The sequence below is a fragment of the Elephas maximus genome, chromosome 10 (assembly GCF_024166365.1).
Source record: "Elephas maximus indicus isolate mEleMax1 chromosome 10, mEleMax1 primary haplotype, whole genome shotgun sequence".
Classification (NCBI taxonomy): Eukaryota; Metazoa; Chordata; class Mammalia; order Proboscidea; family Elephantidae; genus Elephas; species Elephas maximus.
The window spans coordinates 35,973,164-35,987,566 of record NC_064828.1 but is presented as its reverse complement, the minus strand read 5'-3'; the positions used below and the strand labels follow the sequence as shown (position 1 = coordinate 35,987,566).

The window sequence follows — 14,403 nt, the reverse complement described above, 5'->3', positions numbered from 1 at the left end:
TACTCACAGCATGATGAAGGAGGAAACCACCCAGAAGCAAATCCCTATGCTCAGAGCCAGCACACATTCTGTCTTGAGTCCAAAGTTAGGATATGATACAAGGGCAATGCCCCACCTGTGCTTTTCTGTTCACCAGCTCATTGGGCCACCATCTGTTAATTCTTCTCAATCCAACTCAAGAAGGGGCAGGGGAAAACCCACAAGTGGAAGGTCAGTGAAGAGAGCCTTAACCACAGCCATGGGCCTGAAGTCTTGCCTGGTCCTGTTGGTCAGCTGAAATCAAAGCCACGCTCACCACAGCTGTACAACTCCTCACCTTGTCCCAGAGCAAAACAGGTTTAAGCCAGGACACATGTACCAAGGCAGGCTTGGGACTCTGGCAAATGGTGTAGTATGAACACAATCAAGAAAAAGGACTTGGAAGGGCAGCAGGGCTACAAAGACATCTTCCACAAAGACAACAGCTCTATGCAGTGGAGTAGGGAGCCTAAGGACAAGAGTAACATGCCAGGTTTGTGACAGGCATGTGCCCAGAGTGATCCGAAACGAGACTGTTCATGGAGGCACCTGGGGAAGTGCTATACATAAATCCTACAGAAGTGGTTCACAAGGGTCCACAGTAAGGGGCACCACCCAGTCTAAGGGCCTTGCTCCAAGATGTGGGACCAGAATGCTGGAAGATCCCACCCTTCCTCTCTTTCTCCTTCATACACACCCACACACACAAACACACACACACACACACACACACACACCTGAACAACTTCCTCATTGGAAAACAAAGGGCCACAGCAGTGGTAGGGGAGGAGAAAGAGTCAGAATGGAGAACTAAGTGGAGAATGCTGAGCTGAGGCTCCTTTCCCTGTGCCATGTGGGCTGAGAACCAAAGAAGTGATTCTGGAACCCCATATCCAGGCCTTCACTAACCTATGGAGACATTGATAAAGCAGGGGCAACATTAGTTGAAGGCAGACTATTCTCAATCTATGAAACTCAGGCCTCTCCCTTCAGTTCATATATTCTTCTTTATCCATGGGATAACAAGAGGAAAGCCTGGGACTGGCTTGAGCTGGACAGAGGACTCAGCCAGGATAGAGGCTGGGGAACCCTAGAGGCTCTCTGCCCTCCCCTCTCACTCAGTACCAAAATGAATGGTGACCCCTCAGCCCCTTCTTTCTCTGAACACCCAGGCCCTGAACATGGAAACTGAAGAGAAAAAAGAGCTTGAGGGGATAAGACAGAGGGATCTGCACTGAGACTCTTCCCTTCTATGTCCACAGGGTGACTCCAGGGTACCCATGGTCTGAAACAATGTGGCCCAAGGCATTGTCCACCATGGATATGATAAAAACCCCTCAAGTGGTCTTCACCATAATCTACAGCTTTGTTCCCTGAATCCACAGAATAATGAATGTGGTCAAGCATACCTAAGTGACTGGCACCTGGATTCTGTAGCATATGAGGGGGTGTCAGACTTTTAATAAAGACCATCTCCCAGTATGGAGGAGCTTCCTTCTGTCTTCCTTGAACATACACACTGGTCCACTGCTATGCACCAGAGAGGCTCTGACTATACCTTCTCCCCTCTTCTATGTTTCCCTTGCTCACTCATCCTCAAACTCCCCCACATAAAACACCAGCTCACAACTGTGCCCTGTCCCATCATATCAGCATCTGTAAAGTCGGGTCTCTCTATCTGACCGTATCAGGTGTTGGAACGTCTTCCTCAGAGGAACGCTAGAACGTGCTGCATGGTGGTCTCAACAATGGCCTCTTCTTGTTTCTAAACCAATCCCAGATGAAAAGCAACTGAGCCTCCAGCCCACACAATAGGGACCTGACATGGTATTCATCAGGAGCACTTCCCTGTGAGACTCAATCCTTGTCTCCCTCTGTTCCTATGCAGCTCAGCAGGGCATCTCCTCTGTGCTGCTGTCCCAGCTGCCTGCTGCCTGCTGGCCCCTGGTCTTGTCAGAGAAGGGGCTCAGGGATACCAGGTTGTGCCCGTTGGAGCAGAGCCTGGGGAATGCAACTGCCAGGTCTGGTCCCCATACCTGTAGACACACCTTCCCAATCTAATCTAGCCCAGCACACCACACACCCCCATGTGGGCTCAGAGTTGAACAGATAACGCTCAATTAGCAGGTGTCCTTCTTTCAACCTGTCCCACTTGGTCACTCCTGGCTGATTGGTATCTTCTTTATGTTCATGTCTGATGGTGATCACAAGCCCTTGGGGCCTATGGCCTTTAAATGACATTTGTTTGCAGCAGGATTGGAATTTGCTCATCCCACCCTCAAATGAACATTTATCTACTACCTAAGTGACAGCTATAAAGTATGAAATCAACATGCAGAAAGCAATTAGGCATTTGTTCTTTTCTTGGAACTAGACCAATACCTAAGACAAATTTGTGGGGCTGACCAGACCAAGTGGGTTCACCTGGGGCCCAGTATTGACTAAGCCCCACAAGAATGATGTAATCTATCATGGTCTCGTGGTGAGGCTGATAAAAGCCCCGAGCCCTGAGGCTCAGGTGGGGACTCTTGGTTAGTGCCCTGCACAGGAGAAAGTAGTCATCCCTCTTTGGGAAGTGGAAAATATGCAATGAGACCCCTCCCAAGCCTCACCCTATGCATGACTATGTTTATATCATTTTTCTTCTTGTTGTTCTAATAAAGTTGTAGCTGTAAGTATAGTACACTCTGCATGAATTCTGTGAGTCGTGCTGGTGAATTAATGAACCCAAAAGGGTGGTGAGAGCCAGCAGGCCCTGATATCTGCCTATTTGTCAGTCTGAAAGAAGGTGTTCCTCTAACTAGTGAACTATGACCCAACTCTGGGAAACTAGGGTCAGAGAGACAGGGCTGTGCGCATAGCTGGCACCTTAAGTGGAGACACAGGGGGCGACTTAGAGCCATTCCCAATAGCACACAAGAAATATCTCCTTTGTAAAAATGTGCTGAAACTCTCAAAAGTGTATGAAATTTGACAAATAAATTTTAAGTGATCTCAACACTTTAGGCCATGTGACTCACAGATGATTACTAGAGTATCAGGCTCATATTCCATCTACATTGTTTTTCTAAGATTCCATGAACTCTTCACAAGTATAATTCCCCACAATGATACTATGACCCAGTGTTTAGAGGCAGAGCAGTTTTCCATAGCATTTCAAAAATGATGAAATTTTACACTGTTTCTTTTTAATGAGTGTTATCATAAGTAGCATGATTAGAATTGACAATAATTTTAGCAGCAGTTATATCTGGGGCAGAAAAAGATTATTACCTCCAACCTGTGCCTTATATTCTAGGTAGTATATACATAACACTCTCCTATGGAAAGCCTGACAGCCCTCAAGCACACAGAGCCTCACCAGAACAGGGGGCCAGGAGTCTGGAGGACTTCATCTAAATCACATCTTCATTGACACCCCAGACTCATGGGGCAGGTGGGACCAAAATAAACAAGGATAGTCATCATAAGGAGCGTACCATCCACATATTCTCCCACAGTCAGATAACATCCTGGTTGCTCACAGCATTGCGAAGGAGGAAAGCACCCAGCAGAAAATCCCTGGGCTCAGAGGCAGCCCATGCGCTGCCTCGAAATAAAAGAAATGACGTGATTCTACAGCATATTACCATACATGTACCTCTATGTTCACCAGGTCATCAGGCTTCACTCCACTCCCTCTTTCCAGCCTGTATCCTCTGCTGGGTACCAGAATCTCTCAGGGAACTAGAGAAAGCCGTCAAGTAGACTGTAGTAAAGACAATGCAATCCCTGGCCTGGCACCCAAACGAAACAGTAAGATCTGAGTTATAAGCTTTGGCTGGTTCTGGGCAGCTAAAGTCAAAGAAATGCTCACCACATCTTTATTAACAACTCATCTTCTCCAGGACCTAGACAGGGTGAGCTGGGCCACATGTATCGAGGGAGGCTCACAACTCTGGTAGATGGTCATGAAGGATACCAGACCAATGAGAGAAGATGCTGTCCTCGAACTTAGTGAGCTGCTCCATTGAGGATGAGGCCTAGGAATGTTGTTTCTAGAGGGAAAGTAACCAATATTTCCACTGCATCAACCACTCTCCTAAGGAAATGGAATTTTGTTGAAAGGGCAGAAGCAGGATAAGATTATCCAATAAGCAAGGTAAGCACAGGGTTACTTGTGCTTAACTTACTAAGCTGTAGTCAACAATTTCAGTTTTTCACCTCATCAAAGATTCAGCTTTTAGGTATGGCTGTCTATCTCCTAAACCCACATCACCTTCTTACAGAATCAAAGTCTCTTTTCAAATCCATAGTCCATGACAGGGCAGATTAGCCATTAAGTAAGGTAAACACAGTCTTACTTATGCTTACTTACTAATCTGTAGTGAACAGTTTCACATGTTAAAAAGTTCACTACAGATTAGTAAACATAAGTAAGGCCGTGCTTACCTTGCTTATTGGGTAATCCAACCCTGGGTAAAAGTATCTGAAGATCCCCAGAGCAGGGCAGTGACCCTTAATTAAGGCTATTTCCTTCTTCTGTGAAAACAAGAACAGAGACCATCACCAGAGTCAGGGATGCACAAGGTACAGAAAATTTGCCTAATAGCAATCTTCACAGGGACCCCAGCTTACCTGGGTCAAATGGAAAGAGAGACATCAAGAAAATTCAGAATAAATAGAAAAGATTGTTTGCCTCTTTTTGTATCTGCCTGCATGCTTGCAAATACTTTGACACTGAGATATTTGATCCCTCAAAAATACCAAGGTGCGGATCAACATTGGTTGATCAGGGCATCCTGAGACCAAACAATGAATTCACACAGGTTAGTCTGTCAAACCATGATCTCATGCTCTCCTATTCTGGTATCTCTTCACCTTCCTACTGCTCTCATCAACATCACATCTCCTCTTCAACCCCAGTCTCTATCTTCACCCCCACCCCAAGATTCTGTATTGACTGAAACTACCAATAGTCGATGGATGATAAAGATCTTATATAAATGATGAAGATCTTGTATGGAAGAAGAGTTTTTAATTTTTGGATTTATAATATCAATAAATACTCAAACTCCTGGGCTCTCAAACTGAGAAGCACTGAGAGGGAATTTTGGGTTGAGAGATGTTATGTATTAAAGTAGGCAGTTGCTTATCGCAAATGCAAGTCCATATGGCATCATATTCATGCTTTTTTAAGACTCAAGGCGGGAAGTGAACACTATTTCAACTAAAACAAAACCCCAAAGCCTATTCCTCCCTTCTCATAGTTCAGGATTTCTCCAGGTAAATGTGGTCTGCTCAGTAAGAAACTGCCTAAGAATGTGGTTCTTGCAACATCCTCACCATACACATTCCTCTAGGAGGAAAGAGTGACATGCTGAGTTCATATCTTGAGAATCAAGACAACCTAGAATAAAACAGACGGTCATTGAGCCTGCCCCTTCTTACTCACCTCTTGTTTTAAAAAGCCTCGAACGAGAAACGACATACAACTTCTGACCTGAGCAACTTTCCCAAGATGATGCTGCCGCTCCTGATCCTGTCGGCCTTGCTGCTGCCCTCCAGAGCCTTCATACGTAAGTGACTGTCCATAACTCAGGGGTCTGGCTCTTTTCATAAGTGATATCTCCACAGAGCTCCAGCTTAGCCTATCTCTATGATGCATCCTGGACCCACTTTTTCCCCAGAAATTTAATGAAATCTATGTTTTATGTCTGCATAAACAATGTACAGGAATGACAGGGAAAAATGCTCCCAAGAAAACTGATGGCCCATTCCCCTTTCATGGGCTGTACCGCTATTGTCTAGAAGGAAGTGATTTCTTATCAAGATGGCCATAGATTCAGTAGCAGGAGGGAAAGCTAAAATGAATGCTGTAAATTTCATCTATCTAATCAAAACAATGCACAGCTTAATGTCAGGAGCTACTGAACAGGTCAAAGAAGGAAGAAGCATTTCATACTCCATATTCTAGACTTCACCTTCACCTTGTTCCTATTATGCTGAGCTTCTCAGCTCTATCAGGGCAGAAATTCAGATCCAAACTGAGTCACTGGACATCAGAGTGTCTGATTACTGCTACTAAGTCCCTGATTTACATGGGGCCCCCACTCAGGCTCCATTCCTTTCATTTCCCCTCTGTACTTTTATTTCCAGTTTCTATTCTCACCCCCCTTTATCCTGAGGACTCAGTGTCCTCTGAAGCAAATTCTGTGCTAGAGCTCAGATGTCTATTAGGACTTCTCCTCCTCAACCACAGACCAAAGACAATCTAAGGACTGCTCATTCATGTAACCAAAGAACATTTATGGACTATTTTCTATGTGCCAGACTCGGTACGGAAGAGATACCAAAGGATTCTGTTCCATGAGCTCATGATATTTAGATCCTTAGAAACCAGCCCATGCAGGAATTGATCACAACACTGGGGTTCTGAGATGCTTCAGGACAAAAAACATCCAGAGCAGGTCAGTGAAACAGGTCTTCTGGGTTGGGCATCCTGGAGGTAGATCGTTTCCTAATAACATGTATCTGAAATATAATTAACTCAAATAAAGGCTGAGGTCCCTCATCTCCATAGGAAGAAAGTGAGAACTAGGGATGAAACTGGTCATATTACAAACCAGCCATGCTGCCTACAGGAGCAAGGATCCCATCTCAGTGTTAAAGGCCCTTCAGATGACTGTCTTCCAACCCAAGTCAAACTCCACAGACCATTCAGCCTCTGAATATCCCAGTCTTCTAGACCACAAATACTGCCCATCCTCTGAGTTCTATGAGCACAGATATGCAGACAGGTTTTCTCTTTAACAGTGATCAAAGGGGGTAAAGAGGCCGCACCACACTCACGGCCCTACATGGCATCAATAACAGTCACTGAGGACAACCATAGCTGGATAGCATGTGGAGGTTTCCTGGTGCAAGAAGACTATGTGCTGACAGCAGCTCACTGTTACAAAAGGTGAGGAACAACTGGGTTCTTGTTTCCTGGGAACCCTAACATCATTCCACAGGTGTCGCACAGGACGATCCCTCAGTGCATAGAGCCCAATCTCATCAGAAGACCCTTCTGTGCATCTCTAGTCTGGAGGAAGTGAGTATGGGTTAGAGTATTGGGATTTGTGGAGTGGGGGCTGTGGCAGGTGAAGCTGCTAAAGAACAAGGCCTGGGTCACTGCAGCAGAAAAAGGAAGGTAATACTATTCACATTTGGATTGAGGTATCAGAGGGAAGAAATAAAACACGTCTTCTGCCCCATTTTCCTCCTCCCAGTTTGGCCTGGCTGCAGGCCTGCCTTGGGTTGGAACATCAACATCCTTATTTGATGCTGAGTTGAAGTTCCTATTTACTGTAGCCAATCTTTCTTTGCAGGAATATGACAAATATCTTTGTCACCCTGGGAGCTCACAATATCCAGAAAAAGGAAAATACGCAGCAGGTCATCCCTGTGCTTCAAGCCTTCCCTCACCCAGAGTTCAGCTCAGATTTAAAACTCAATGACATCATGTTACTGAAGGTATACCATCTTGCTTCCATTTGGGTGCAGCCTCACAGGGTACTGGGGAGCCATAGCTTATTCAGAGCCTCAGGTCCTCCTTCTCCATCTGACTGCTCTACTAGTCCCAGTGCCATAGAAGCTGGCTTGGGGGCTATCAGGACAGTATAGGAACTACTTCCCTGGCTCTGAGCCCTTCTGATAGAGCAGGATGAGAATTACCATTTCTCACCTTCTCTGAACAGCTGAAACGCAAGGCTCAACTGAACACAGCTGTGCAGACCATTGCCCTACCGAGGAGCCAGGACTGGGTGAGAGCAGAGCAGAAGTGCAGTGTGGCAGGCTGGGGATTAATGAATAATGGCTGGCTGTCAGACACACTCAAGGAAGTAGACCTGGAAGTGCAGAACAAGCAGGAGTGCAGGCGAATCTTCCCACACTATGATGACACCACCGAGCTGTGCGTGGGAAACCCTCTAGGCATTAAGGATATGGGAATGGTAAGGAGACAATCATCTTTCCTATCTTGCTTCAGAAACAAAGTGATTCTAATTCCCTATGGTCAGGCATTCACTGGCCATGAAGCCATGGTAAAGTAGGGTTCACATGGGTGATGGCATTCTGTTCTCAATCCATAACACCAGGGAATCTTGCTCCAGCTCATCTCTTGTCCTTTCTTCATGGGAGAACAAGAGAAAAGCCTGCAACTAGGTTGAGCTGGAGAGAGAACTCAGTTACGGCAGAGACACACAGTTCTGGGTGATCCCGGTGGCATGGACTCTGCCCACCGGTATCACTCAGAGCAAAAGTGAATGGTGACCCTCCAGCTCCCTCTTCTTCTGAACACCCAAATCCTGAGAAGGAGGACATGGGAACCGATGAGAAAATAAGAGCCTGAGGGAGAAACCCAGAAGGGGCTCCACTGAGACTGTTCCTTTTTCTGTTTACAGGGTGACTCCGGGGGACCCCTGGTGTGTAACAATGTGGCTCATGGCATTGTCAGCCATGGATATGATAACAAACCTCCTAAGGTCTTCACAAGAATATCCAGCTTTGTGCTCTGGATCCACCAAATAATGAAACGTTCTAGCATAGCTAAGTGATTGGACCCTTGATTCCGAGAGATAAGATGTGTGTTGTGGTGTCAGTCTCTTAATAAAAAACATCTCCCAATGTGGAGGAGTGCCTTCTGTGTTTCCTTGTGTCCTTCTGTGCCTGAGGTAGGCTCACCTACTCCACTCTCTTCTCTGCCTGCTCAACAATTCACAAACTCACCCACACAAGCTAACAACTCACATTTGTGCACCATCCTGTCCTGTCAGCCCCTGTAATGTCAGGTCCCTGTGTCTGACCCTGTCAGGTGGTGGAGTGTCTCCCTTAGAAGAACAATGGAATTTGCTGCATAAGGCTGTCAACGATGGTCTTTTCATCTTCCTAAACCCACCCCACCATAGTGGTTAAGTGCTACGACTGCTAACCAAAAGGTTGGCAGTTCGAATCCAACAGATGCTCCTTGGAAACTCTATAGGGCAGTTCTGCTCTGTCCTATAGGGTCATTATAAGTTGGAATTGACTTGACAGCAATGGGTTTTTTGTTTTGTTTTTGTTTTGTTTTGTTTTGTTTGTTAAACCCACCCCAGCCCAAAAGCATAGAGGTGGGGAGAAAAGCAACTGCACCTCCAACCAACACATTGGGGGCCTGACATGGTCTCTATCATGACTATATCCCCATGAGCCTCCATCCTTGTCTCCCTCTGTCCTCAGCTCAGCAGGACCTCTACTCAGTGTTGCTGCTTCAACTGAGCCCTTCTACCAATCCCTCATCCTGTCAGAGACTGAGCTCAGGGAAACCAACCTGTGCCTATTAGAGCAGAACTTGGGGGAATGTGTCAGACACGCTGGGGCCCACACATCTAGACACACCTCCTATTTGTGCAGACCCAGCTCACCCTTTCTCATGCGGATCAGCACACCCCACAGCCTACGTAGGATCAGAGACAAGCAACCCCCACTCACTTAGCAGCTACATTCCCTCTGCCTGTCCTACTTGGTCACACTTTGCTGATTGGTTATTGATTATGTTTCATATGTGGACCCTGGTCGTTATGGCCTATGTGCTTGAGAAGTTGCCTCTATGCAACAGAATGGGAATTTGCTCTTCCCACCCTCAAGTGAATATCTAGCAACTGTCTAATCGACAGGCCACGTAAGAGAGCAGTAAAACCACAAAGGAGGTCCTCCTCCAGGAATTATAAACCTGTACTTTTTGTCTAAATTCCAAATTCAATCTGAAGATACTGTTTCCACCCATCTGTCCTCAGGCAGTTGCCCACATTGTTTACAATTAGGGCTCAAGAACCCCAGGGACTTTCTATGTAGGGTGCACAGATGTCAAGCTTCTAGTACAGAGAGGCCAAGGCTCTAACCTGCCCAGACACAGCCTTTCTGGCATAACATAGAGGACAGAAAGGACAATGCTGGTGTCATTTGCATAAAAACTGTCTGCCAATGGTAGCTTAGTGCTGAGGAGTGAGGAACAGTAGCCAACACCCTCTTGTGGACACCCACAGGGCTGATTGCTTTCAAGTCAATTCCAACTCATAGTGACCCTATAGGACAGAGTAGAACTGCCCCATAAGGTCTCCAAGAAGTGGCTGGTGGATTCAAACTGCTGACCTTTGGTTAGCAGGCAAGCTCCTAACCACTGTGCCACCAGGGCTCCCATTCTACTCTGAAGTCCTACATTTCAGGGACTTTCTGAGCCCACTGTCATCCAAGGCTCAGTGCGGGTTATGGAGCTCCATCCCAGATCAAGGCTAGGAAGGACTGAGAGCTGGACGTATGATAATACTGTGGGATCCTGTCCACTCCCCAAATGACAGTGGGACAGCACTAAACATGAGATCAGGTGGAAGATATTGAAGCAATGGGACCAGAATACAAACTGCTTTAGGGCAGCTCAGTCTCCACGGACAGTACAGTTCTGATCCACTCCAGCTGTACCAAACAGCCAGGGTGCCGAGAGGTAGAGCATCCTGAAGACCTAGGTTGCAGCTTCATCTGACATCATGCCATTCCACCCCACACCTTTAGCACTTGTTCAACTCTGCCCTCCCCCGGACAATGTGCTATGCATCCTTTCCTGTTGAGTGAATATTAGAAGATGAACTCTGGAAATAAAACTTTCCACACTGTAGGCAAGCACAGATAGTTGAAAACCACCCAACGTATTTCCCTAAATAGGAGAAACCAACTTTTTGAGAACTAATTCAAGACAAGGCCAAGCAGATAAGAATAATAAAAACATTTTTAAAAAAACCCTGTTGCCGTTGAGTCGATTCCAACTCATAGCGACCCTATAGGACAGAGTAGAACTAACTGCCCCCTGGAGCTTCCAAGGAGTGCCTGGTGGAATCGAACTGCCAATCTTTTGGTTAGCAGCTGTGGCACTTAACCACTATACCACAGGGTTTCCAAAAATACTAATATATAATTAAACACATGTATCTTATGAGTCATAACAAAATTTTAAAATACATGTTTGCTTTAAATCTTATATTCTTCTGTATTTTTTAACGATCTTTTACATGATGCCTTTATTTAAACAAATGAATAACAGGATTATTTAACAGTGTCAATTAGTACTTGCTAAAGGAAGGAAACCCTGGTGGCGTAGTAGCTAAGTGCTGGCTGCTAACCAAAGGGTCAGCAGGCGCTCCTTGGAAACTCTATGGGGCAGTTCTACCCTGTCCGACAGGGTCGCTATGAGTCAGAATTGACTCGACGGGAAGGGGTTTGGGTTTGGTTTTTTAAGGGAAGGAAATATTAAACGATTAATATGTGTGAGAAGTATAACAATATTTCATATCTATCTTCCAATACAGCAATTACTTTTAGTACTTTAAAATCTCTCATTAGATAGTTACATTATTATGAGATTTTTCTTCTCTTAATATACAAAAATCTGTATATTATTACAGACATTAGTCTTGTAAAGCTGATTATGAATACAATAGGACTAATTAGGCAGATATGTACATTCAATTAAAAATAAAAAATCATCTTTTTGCTATCTTTTGATATAGTTAAGTATTTTGACTCTTACTGGGTTTTTTTTTTTTTTTTTCCAATAACACTGCTAAAAGGCCTGCCACTTTTGAACATCTTTTATTTCTTTTAAGTAGCTCCAACATGGAATATAGTTAAACATAACTGTCACTTTGACTTACAGGCCTGCTCTAATCAAGCCAACATTTCACTGATTCCTGGTGTCTACAAGCTAAATTTCCTTTCAGCAAAAGTGTCTGAATGTGCAACACTTAGAATTTTACCTATTAGCAACAGCAGGTTTTTAATTCGTGGGAAACAGGCTTCTACTCTCCAGATATGTCCATCCACTTGGTGTCTACAGGACTGCATTGGTAGACCAGATGTTTGTCATCAGTAATTCTGCATTTGCAAATTTATCATATAAATTCTCTTCATTGATTATATCCAATATGTCTATACACTCCAAAGCACATAGGATGTCATCACAATTTATACCTTTCTACGTCAGGGAAAAGGACTTTAAAGCACAGGAATAATTTGAACTTTATTACAAAGAAATTACAGTTATACTAAAAAAATGCAAAAGCCCTTTTTACCTTGGCTGCCTTCTTCCCATGATGTTTTAATGTTCTGAAGAAGTCTTACCTTCAACGCAGGAGTCACTTTTTCTCTTCTCTGTATGAGTTTTTGTTGCAGTCTACACATGACATCAAACAACTGGTTTACTCTCAGTTCATCTTTTTCCAGGTTAATAATAGCCTCTTCAAAGGTCATCAAACAGTCTGGAGAAACAACATACACGTTTCTGTTGCACTGTAACCCTTTTCTCCATTCTCACCCTCAATGATACATGAGAATATCCTTTAACTTAAACACTCTGCAAAGATGATTTTATCGCAGGCCAGTAGTGCTTTAGCACCTTTACTACAGCCAGAAACAATGACAGCCATTTTACGGGCATATGTTTATTCTTCCCATATCTATACACCATAAATCTCAGTGTGATTGTTAAGGTTCAGTGTCAACTTGACTGGGCCATAATTCTCAGTGGTTTGGCAGTTATGATATAGTTTGGCAGTCGTATAAGGATGTGATCACTTCCATGATGGATTTAAATATGATGGGATATGCTGTGAGCAGCTGATAAATTGAAAGGGAGTTTACTTGGGGGGTGTGGCCTACATCCAATACAGGCAGAATTTCTGGCAAGTCTCTCAGGGTTTTGCTCACTCAGGATCCTGCACGTGGCTCCTGTTTGTCTGACTTCCGGCTCTTGAAACTTCGGCTAGTAGCTGACCTGCCTACTTGCCTGCTGATCTTGGGATTCATCTATCTTTGCAGCCTGTGAACCAAAGCCCTGCTGTATAACCTACTGATCTTGGGTTTGCCAGGACCTGCAGATACGTGAACCAGGAGAAGCCTCCAGCCTGAACCAAGAACTTGGGACATTCCAGCCTTTACAACCACATGAGCCACTTCTTGATTTAAACCTCTCTCTTTTTATATATATATATATATATTTATATGCTTTAGTGGTTTTGCTTCTCTAGAGAACCCACCCTAAGATATTCGGTACCCGGAGTGGTTCTAGAGAAACAAAATTGTAAGGATAAGCTTTCTAAATTGTTTCTGATGCCTAGTTAGTCTTAAAGATTTTGATGACTCTGCTTCTAGCAGTTAAGAGGGCACTGATAACCCATGGCATGAGGTGACAATAGATATATACAAAATATCACCACCAATAGATCGAGTATTAGTGAAAGAAGAGGCTCTGGGTGATCACATGTTTGATACTTTTCTATAATTTTGTCATAATGAGAAGAATAAGGAAGTTGGTTTGTTGGTCCTACTTTCAATAGACAAATAGGTGAAAGAAAGAGATGAGCTCAGGTATTCAGAGTCAAAGCTCAAGTGATGCATAAATGACTTCAAATTTTCTACTTGAGCCCTGAAAGAAAGCCTTATTTCTTGTAGTAACAGAGGTGATATTGCTGAAAAGCAAACCCAGACTCAATTATTGTAAGAGTGGCTGAATTACAATGCCAACTAAATTCCCCACCTCAGGTGGTACCTGAAGTGAGGGCATTGATTGGAAATAAATGTGATCCTGATACTTGAGGTGAGGAAAATAGGCAGATAATCAGCAACCTGCGGACACTGAGCCCCTAAATTCTGTTGAATAACTCCAGCCAACAGAACCAGCCCTCTCACTCTCATCTGAAGAGATTACTCCATCTTTGTCTGCTGAGCCACCTTCCCAGTAAAACCATTAGACACTCCACCCCATCTGATGACATTAACCTAGCTGTGTCTAAAGAGCTTTTGAGTCATTGTCTGGGTCATCAGCTGAGGCAGTTGCCTTACAAGACAACACTAAATGTTCTCAAAACACTTCCCCACCACCCATTTTTGGCTACTAGACCTATAAGTAGACTTAAGTCCCAGCGAGCCCTAAAAGGTGAAGTACAAAACTACAAAAAATGTAACCCAACAGGAAGTACATGACACTCCAAAAGAACTACTTGACTTTTCTAATATGTACAAACAGAAACCTGGGGAATATGTGTAGGAATAGATATTAAGGGTGTGGGATAATTCTGCAAGTAACATAAAGTCTGAGCTTATTGATATGGGCCCCCTAAGCACAGAACCTTTGTTCAGTGTTTCAGCTCAAGAAGTTAGGAAACGATTTAATAGTTTATCTGGTTGGGTCACAGAAGCATGGATTACATGGTGGCCTACACTAAATCAAATTGAAGTACCAGACCTGCCTTGGTATACTGTAGAAGAAGGTATCCAAAGGCTTATGAAAATTGGCATGTGAGAGTGGATGTATCAGATTAGAGCCGCAGACCCACA

General features: G+C 44.3%; 1 protein-coding gene across 1 annotated transcript; it reads left to right on the top strand.

The window, feature by feature from the left end:
- Nucleotides 1–393: 393 nt before the first annotated feature.
- LOC126083668 (mast cell protease 8-like) lies at nt 394–8,597 on the top strand. Its single transcript, XM_049897519.1, has 6 exons — nt 394–511; nt 5,469–5,576; nt 6,814–6,961; nt 7,371–7,515; nt 7,740–7,994; nt 8,445–8,597. Exons 1-6 carry the CDS (start codon nt 394–396, stop codon nt 8,595–8,597), a joined length of 927 nt encoding a protein of 308 aa, XP_049753476.1.
- Nucleotides 8,598–14,403: the final 5,806 nt, after the last annotated feature.

Excerpts from the sequence above, each read along its gene's own strand:
- LOC126083668 (XM_049897519.1), top strand. The coding sequence starts at position 394 with ATGAACACAATCAAGAAAAAGGACTTGGAAGGGCAGCAGGGCTACAAA. Across the intron at positions 512-5,468 it reads GGACAAGAGTAACATGCCAG|CCTCGAACGAGAAACGACAT; the intron begins GTTTGTGACAGG and ends TGTTTTAAAAAG. Across the intron at positions 6,962-7,370 it reads GCAGCTCACTGTTACAAAAG|GAATATGACAAATATCTTTG; the intron begins GTGAGGAACAAC and ends CTTTCTTTGCAG.